Source organism: Lineus longissimus, chromosome 1 (genome assembly GCF_910592395.1).
Source record: "Lineus longissimus chromosome 1, tnLinLong1.2, whole genome shotgun sequence".
Classification (NCBI taxonomy): Eukaryota; Metazoa; Nemertea; class Pilidiophora; order Heteronemertea; family Lineidae; genus Lineus; species Lineus longissimus.
The window spans coordinates 5,178,090-5,186,983 of NC_088308.1; the positions used below are offsets into that span (position 1 = coordinate 5,178,090).

The window sequence follows — 8,894 nt, forward strand, 5'->3', positions numbered from 1 at the left end:
TGCTTTCGCACTTGAGGTCCGGGTGGTTGACTTGACTGTAGGTCCACGCTTGACACCTCTCTCAAACCACAATTGGTCCTTATCAAGGTTTGGATGTCCTCAAGTCCACTTTTTGGCCAGGATAGTCCCTGTGGCTGTAACCAGTGTGACCTCTGATGCCTGGCTACGCTTTGTCTCCTATGCTACAGGTAACACCTACATGAATATTAAACCCGGGAAAAGAAGTGATCAGAAGAAAAAGAGAAGGAAGTCTTTGAGACTTTTCAAATTAACTTGAGGATTGATTACCAAATAGACAAATGAGACAAATTGATGAATTGCTAACCAGCTGGGTGAGTTAATTGCTTGTGAGACAAGACGGCTGACATGACATTGCTGAAATTGATAATTGGCGGAGTTGACTGACCAACTGCAGAGTTTGTAAATTCTGTCAGATATTTCCTTTTGACTGCCAACCCGAAGTTTGTCAATTGACCAAGGAGTTTGGTCACCAGCAGTTGACCAAACCAAGACAACCGTAAATGGATCCAAAATGATCGTTTTCAAAGAGTAGTTTGATTACGAGTTGGTCCACGTTGTCAACAATTGTCAAGTTCTCTCTTTTCGAGAGAAAATGTGCCATTTGAAATGCTTTACAAATCATTGTAGGCCTATAAATGCAGGTATTCCAGTGCCACTAGAATTCCTGGTGTGACGTCGCCTATATTGACACAACCATTTACATGAAAGTCATCATGTTGCTACCCATACAAATTTATAAATGTGGATCACATAACCGTACAATTGTGTATTAGTTATATAGCGGCCTATCATGGGTGAATTATCATGTCCATGGCCTCAGCTATTGGCCTATCTAATGCGATTGTAAATAAAATCGGTGGCCCGAGACGTCACGAATGATCACATCTACTGTCGCTCTCTTTCTCGAGAAGCCATACCTCGTTTGATGGTCGTTAGGCACATCGCTAACTCGGGTCGTTAGCTTACTTGATCGTTGTGGACAGGATAGAATGGCCAATGGGTTAGAGAGGAGTACGAATAGACAGGAGGACGATTAAAAGGTGAGTCTGACAAGCATCCGAGATTGAATGCCCGATTTGGAAAGCTGCACTCAAAAAGGAAGGCCATGAAAAAATGACTCTCCTTATCTAATCCTAGCGAGTTTCGGCTTGATCAATGCTTTTGTTATCAGATGCGATTGGGGGGTTGGAAGATGGCGGGAAGGAGCCATATTGGTCCAGTGACCATGACAGGCCAATACTGCAGTTGCCTCCTAGCCAATTGAGATCAGCACCGACTTTCTGAAAGATATCCGAGCAGTCTTGATTTCACAATTTCTTCGCGACTCTGGGTTGCTACACCAAGGACACCTGCGTTATTTCCCTGCCCTTCCAATCATGGATATCCTGTAAAGTGACCAAGGCCTTTTATAATGTACCTTCTAGTTTTGTTTCAATGTTCACTACTTTTAGTTGAGCTTCCTGATCACTGCTGTTTCTAATAAACACCAATGATGATGGAGACCGTCTTCGGTCGATGTCGCCGCGTTAACTTTTCCTTGGTTCAGTGCCCAGCTGTGCAAGTGGGTCCTTCAAGAATTGATCACATTGTCACAACAATTCATGCCATTAACTCGATATTGCATTTCTGTCACTCATGATTAAAAACATTGATGACCTACAGTTCTACATTTAGTTTTATTTGCACATCATATCAGATCAGGTTATCTTTATCGATTTTTTCACAATATCTTCGTGGTGGAACAGAAACTTCACATTTTCTGTTGACACAAGAGGACACATTTTAGGGCCACGATACTCCCATAAAAATCTAAATCTAAATGTTGGGTTAAATCTTCGCATTTTCATTGTCATGTCGGAGAAGACTGATTCGTTCATAATACTACATCAACGAAAAAACACACTCAATATGCACCACTGACCCTTCCAATTCACAATCACCCGAGGATACGATTTATATAGTAGGATAATAATTTGGGCAATTTAACGAGAAATTAATGTGCATTAATGTTGTTATTTAGTACATTAAAGGATCTTATATTTTATGAACTGGAGATATCTACATTGTACTCAATGAAATAATTACAGCTTAAGCCCGAGTTTGGGAACATCCAACGTCTTCGATGGCTACTGGAGAGGCATTGACGCACCGATAGTGTGTTCCCACGTAGCTATTCTGAATTTACGAGTTGTGAAAAAACTGACTGAATTTTAAAAAAATGGCAGAAAATAATGCCCTCTGAGCAATGGAGAGTTCGTCAAACTCAGTTCAGTGTCGCGGTACCGGCAGGTCAAACAAAAGAAGGAACATCTTACATTGTAATTGGGGTGGCATTCCCAACCTTGTTTTCAGTGGACCTTCCAAATTTAGTGTCAGGACAACTAAAACATAAACATTTGATCCGGTTTTCTAAAATAACCTGACCACAGTAGGCCTATACAGGGTAAAAATGCCACCACTGTTTACTGTTACCAACCTTACTACCTATAAATCAAGGAAGAACTTGACCTAAAACGGCCTTTGGCTTTACCAGTCTAAACAGTTCCATTCAGGCTTTATCGATCTCCACTTGGACAGTAATCGGGTCATCCTGAATACGTCATTGTCATGTAACGGCTGTTTCGGCGTTGCCGTCACAGAATATTTACAGGTACTCAAACCTATTAGTTTTCTTCAGTGTTTTTAGGTTACTTTTATTCGTCATTTCATTGCTATACGCGATATATAAAAGTGGGGTTCCTCGGTCACCAAAGTTTGCCCAGCACTCCTTTCACCGCCACGGCCAAACAACCCTTGTTTGAATAAGACAAAAACCACTACGGAGAAGGTTTGTAATTCGGTGAAAACCTTGGTCAACAGTTAGAAGCCTTATTTCGACATTTGGATGTGAATCTGAGCAGCGAACCTGGTGGACACCAAATGGTGAGTAGCCTTTTTAAACACACTCAATCACTCAGTCCATAACAAGGCGGCCCCGTGGTGAGGTGAGTAAGAGGAAGGATTCATGTATGGAGAAGGAGGAGGCCAGCATTTATCATCCCAAATCAAATTCATCCAGACGACCAAGCATTTCATCCTCTGGCCAACCCCAGTGTCCAAGCCATCGTTTACTGAGACTTGACATTCTTAGGTGGGTACTGATTCAATCACCATCCCAGAGCTGAGGCATGATTTAACTTCATTCTGTCCGATTGTCGGGGAATTGCGATATACCAGTAGTTTTATCGAGTTGATGGCCACCACCTTTCAGATTGATACTGAAGTTCAACAAAAATGTATGAGGCGAGCTCGCTTGTATATTTTTGAGATTACTAACATGTATAACAGAAGTTTAAAATTCTATGATAAGGACATGTATAATGTCTTCTAACACGGGAAACAACAGATTTAGTGGCGTAAGAAATTGCATTTTCTCAATTATCCAATCTGGTTTGACCAGATTAAAATGACATGTTATTAAATCCACGACATTGATAAGCCTAATCGCATTTTTATTAAAATGGATTGGTCTTAATTTTGAAGAACTCATTGTATTATATACATAGGCCTACTTCTCCCTAAAATTAAATAGTAGGGTTAAACAAACGGTGGTTTATACCTTATATGACAGGTCCATCCAGCATATTAGAACTCTACTTCAATTGAGCTATAAATCCTTTGTAGACACAAGGGAAGTTTCCATTCCAAATTCAGTATAGCTTTGAAAAGTGTTTTATCACACCGGGAAAGGTGGTGCCATATAGACATATAAAGTATCACAAGTTTAAAGCCATGTTTTTATTCCATAAACAAACATTGAAAAGGGCAAGTCATAAAATCATTTACGTGAGCGGCACCTAATAAGCTTGTTGTGTTTAGCCATGGAGGTATACCTTCATGATTCAGCCAAGGAAGTTTAATATTACCCCAATGGTTCAGCCAACAGCGTACATCTGTCATCAGTGCTTTCATGGTCTCTTGTGACATTCTATTCTTTTGCAGTATATCTACTGATCAGAAGGCGATAAAGAACCATTGGTTTATTACCTTCAAACTGGGGACTCTACGTATATCAAGAAGTGCGATAAGGACATATATCGTTAGGTCCGCTGTCAAATTTGACGAACTTGGTCTTCAATTGTTGTCAGCGCCCTTGATATGACACCTCTGGGTCCATATAAGATCGATCACCCCTACATGTATTTCAGTCCACGTGGCCTAAGCTTGACAATCCGCTCAGAAAATCCTTTAAAAGATCAAATATTCAAACAAAGATTTATCTTGAAAATTAAACAAGACTTGTGCCAAATCAATTTGCACGGGTTGAGTGCAGTTTTATTCTTTACTTTTTGCCAATAAATCCTTTTGACGGTGAAAATTGCAGCAACAAAACTCAGGATTTCTGCTGTTTCGGGGCAAAACTAAATCTGAAAAATTGCTATCTCTTAAGAAAAAAACTGTACGCGAAATGAAAACCAATCGAAAAGAATGATGAATCAGTTAGCGTTGCCATCCCTTAAAATAGTACTCGGAAAGAAGGACTGGATATGCACAGATAGATGTTGTTGCTATACATGTTGTCTTACACAGCAAAGAAGCATTCACGTCTACATGTACACAACCTCTTTGATTAATTGCCAAATGAAACCCAATAAATTCACGCGGTGTTTAAAGCAGTTCCCTAATTAAAGCATTCTATCAGGTTTGTTGCAATTTTCTTTTAATGTTTTCATCATAAACATTAAATCAGACGCTCAGAAATCATAGCCCTTGCCAAGAAAAGCAAAATTTGATTAAAAGTACTGTTATGCCACCGATATTACAAGATTGATCAACATGGCCTTTGGTCTAAGTGTGTCGTGAATACCCTTTCTCCTCTTTTATGTTTCATATTATTCCATACAATAGGTAAGGTTTATTTGTTGACGATTTGATTGGGAGGGTATGAACTCGGTTCTGGAATGCCAGACCAATAAAACGAAAATAATTGGTTAGACGCTCGGTATCTAGAATTGATTTTGTGTGGGACTGCCAATGTCAAGATCCATATCGCAGTTATGAGGTTATCAAGGCAGACTGATTGATATTTATGGTCTTGTGACGTACGCGCTGAGTATACTTACAGGAACTTGTTCCAACGCTGGTTGGATTAGCCGCAAAATCTTTGGATTTACCGGAAAGGGGAACTCTATATTCTATTGATCCATAGAGTGGGTAAGCTTCTTCTTCTTCCTCTTCTGCTTCTAAACTTCCCTTTAAAAGGTACGACTTTGGGTTGATATCTCTAAGGTAAAATAACGATTGATATGTATCTATGTAATAGCGCTGCGAAGTTGAGTGATTTTGCCCCAGGCCACCATCACTCCTCATTCTGTTACGCCGGTTGCTGCGATATCGGCAATTGCCATCATATTTGTTTGTTTATTGTCAACAACATACGAGAACTAATAAACTTTGGGTGATTTGGATACTGGGGGTGATATTTGATGTCATTCAATGAGTAATTGGCAAGACAAAGGGCATTTTATCGGAGTTTGCTCTGTTGGCTGCAATAAAGAAAGGACCCAGACAGCAGAGGGGTACGTTTCACAAGTCAATTAGAGTTCATGAATATTTGATCGTCCCGGCGCCAGCTTTTTTTATCCCATTGGGAATAACAGTCATAGTTACGGTGACACTCGGTTGGAATCGTGCTTTAATTGTGCTTGGTGCTTTTAATTTTCATTGTGCTTTGTTGAGTGAAATTGATAGTCTCACTAGAGTTGTATGCAGCAGGACGTATACGACAACTGGTAACATCAAGCATTTGCGGTACGAAGATCAATGCAAGTCGTCGGATATCATTCCTCATTCCTCATTCTCTGATCCTTTTTTGTCATCTGTGTCTCCGGAGTGGTCGAGCATCTCTCATTGCTATTGCTATTTGATACCGAAGATGGGCTATAGTAACAGCAATTTATGAGACTATATTTATGATTCGTGACTGCGTGACATCGTTCATTCATATTGTAATTTGCATGGGACTAGCATTTTGTCAGTTGGTAATTCGTCTGTTCATGTTCCTGTTCCTTTTCAGAATCTTCTTAACATACAGAGCTAAACAGCTCAAGAGAAACTTCGTTTACCACGTTTAGCTCTGGGCCGTCCGCTGACTGAATACAAAGAAATATGAATGAGTATGAAGAAGGAAGATCAATCGATTTTAGATTCACACAGTGGTTTCTGAAACACTGATAAATATCTATGTTATCTCTTTAATGTTATTCTATATCTTTCTAGTTACAGTGCCATACTAAGTGACCTCCAAAAGAAGTAGCCAACCAACATCTCCATGTGATCTCCGCTTACACCAACATGCCAATGGATACACCGCGGAAGACGAGTCAGGATGACCTTGGGGATTCTCCGCCAAGGTCACTCCAAGCCCTCAGGAAGACGTTGCGGGAGTCTGTCAGGAGAGCGTTGAAATGTGTAGCGAAAGCCGAACTGGAGTTTTTAGCCCCGCACAAGGATTTTTACGAAGAGGTGTCTTATTGGGTAAAGCCGTTGAAAGAAGTGCTAAAAGGGGCCAAGGTTCCCGAATTGACTACCACACGAATGATTGAGCAAATTGAGGTCCGGATCGCTCTTCCAGGGCAGAGATGGGTGGTGGGTCAGAAAGAGTTATCAAAATTAAAACAATGCGTCCAAAAGATTCTTGTAGCAGTTCCGGACCAGTTTGAGGAGGCCATCGCGGAAGTACGCGAGTCGGCGGCCTTCTTGGGAAAATACTGTTTGTCGTTTTACGACTTGGCACGCGATCCGCCACTTGATACAGCGAGTGACTACGCGAAAAATAGCATGATGTGGCGTGAAACAGTTAAAAAACTCATCGAGCAGATAAGACTCATGGCTTATAAATTCCAGAGTGAGGTCTTGGTTTTGAAAAGTCAATTTTTCGGTTCGCAGGCAAAGCACATTGCGTCACGATGTGACTGCGAGGAGCTTCCGTTCCTGTTGATGTTTCCACAGACTTGCGAGAATCTGCGAGAAGCCTGCGAGATTCTGACGACGTGGATTGATGCTGATGAAAATTATCCTGGTTTCATCAAGAATGATATCGCTGACTTTGAACAGGAACGAAACAGGTATGCTAAACTATCGCGAGAACTGCACGAGAAGTGCTACCACGCCCAGTACAAAATGAAAAATATCGAAGCTGAGCACATCGCCCAGAAAAAAGAAATGGCGTTCCTAAGAACTCAAGAGACAAACACTCTCGTCGCAGACGAGTTGTTAAGGCGAGAAATAAACGAGAAGAGAGTTGACCTCGAGATAAAAGAATTTAGGAAAGCAGAACTTAAACGTGACCAGGATCGCCTAGAACCAGTCGTGTTTCAGGAAAAAATGAACGAAGTGACGTCAGAGATAAAAAACCTGAAGGACGAGATGCCGCTGCTGAAGAGGAAGCTTGACCAGTTGAACAGCAAGTTGAATCGAACGCAACACCGGATTGACAAGCTACTCGAGGCGCATAACGAACTCGAATCGGCCAAGAAAAGCCTAGCCGAGGCCGAGAAGGAGCGGGATGATGTTGAAAGAATCTTGGATGGAATATTGGACTCGCTCGAGTTGGCGAAGAAGATCCATCTGCACAAGACGAGTCCGGACATGTTGGAGAAGATGTTCTATTCCATACCCATTGAGATTAAGACGCCGAGGAGCGGTCATCACGAACAAGAGAAGAAAGATAAAAGTAAGTCATAAACATAAATCCATAAATCATAAATATACAATCAAAATCCTAATGCAGACTCGTTTTTTTACAAACTTGTACAAAACTAGCTTGCACCTTCTTTTTTTCCTCGTAATTTCAGACCAACTCTTGCGAGCCTGCAGCGTGATCGCCGACGCCATTGGTAAGGACTGGTGTCGCATCTACCGGGAGCTGCCCTTCGAACCACCAAGAGGTGAACTCAACATAGAGTCGGACATCACTAATATCGTGAAGTCTAACCCACGTGATGGCCATCGAGAACAAGCACTGCGCAGCTTCTACTGCTGGAGACGTTTCCACAGACGGGCAAGGCTAGAGGACCTCAAGGCTACGCTTCTCAAGATCAAACGAGCGGACATCTTGGAAGAGGTCGAGGAGAGGCTAGCGCCACCTGTTGTCGAAGTTGTACGCGAAGCAGTGCCTCCTCCGTTCCTTGCGGATTATTTGATTCCTTATTTCAAGGAGGTTGAGCGGTACGACCAGTATGTAGCAGCGCACAAAACGTAACATGTGCTGCATCTTCAAGCGTCTACATAAGTATATGCTGGTTGTTGACCAGTGGTCAATGCTTTGCTGGATTGTGAACAAGCAGAGAAGATGGCCACTGGTTCAACTCGCAAGTGATTAATGATTTTTATCTGGAATATCAATTTACTTGTGCATGTATGTTTATGTGTACATCAATCATGGAAAGAGAATGCAAAAATTGCACTGGCCAGAAGTTAGGGGCATACGTTGCACACATGCACGGTGACACCAATCTGAAGCATCGTTCACAGATTTTCTGTGGTCATGATCCAAGATCTGATTGTGGAATATGAACGCACTTGTACTGAAGGTTCCTTCCGGGATCCGTGAAGCAGGACTCAAAGTGACTGCATTTGCCGTACTCATCCGTACATACATTGATTTTGGACTATAATTCCGCACAGGTATTGGCCAAAGTCAGACCATGTATGCGAGAGTCAAGATGTAACGGCCTCGCCTTCAGGGTTGTGCTTTAGGCATGTATTGCTTCTGATCATATCGATAGCTTTCAAAATAAGCTTGCTGGCAAACGCTATAAAAGAAAAGAAGACGAAAGTTAGGCATGTGACAAGGAAGGCTCGCTTACTAATAAACATACATTTATTGAGAA

The 8,894-nt window shown here is 41.6% G+C and overlaps 1 protein-coding gene across 5 annotated transcripts; it reads left to right on the forward strand.

The window, feature by feature from the left end:
- Nucleotides 1–879: 879 nt before the first annotated feature.
- LOC135486249 (uncharacterized) lies at nt 880–8,894 on the forward strand. 5 transcript variants are annotated; one of them, XM_064768919.1, is made up of 3 exons: nt 880–1,061; nt 6,280–7,735; nt 7,857–8,894. In XM_064768919.1, exons 2-3 carry the CDS (start codon nt 6,355–6,357, stop codon nt 8,261–8,263), a joined length of 1,788 nt encoding a protein of 595 aa, XP_064624989.1. In that variant the 5' UTR covers nt 880–1,061; nt 6,280–6,354; the 3' UTR covers nt 8,264–8,894. The 5 variants fall into 5 exon arrangements, with proteins under 5 accessions (XP_064624989.1, XP_064625006.1, XP_064625024.1 ...); XM_064768936.1 differs by lacking the exon at nt 880–1,061 and adding an exon at nt 2,586–2,671; XM_064768954.1 differs by lacking the exon at nt 880–1,061 and adding an exon at nt 2,742–2,848.

What these genes read in the sequence shown, in the direction of transcription:
- LOC135486249 (XM_064768919.1), top strand. Translation starts at nt 6,355, where the DNA reads ATGCCAATGGATACACCGCGGAAGACGAGTCAGGATGACCTTGGGGAT. An exon ending in ACAAGAGAAGAAAGATAAAA is followed by an intron (nt 7,736 to 7,856) that starts GTAAGTCATAAA and finishes TCGTAATTTCAG; the next exon opens with ACCAACTCTTGCGAGCCTGC.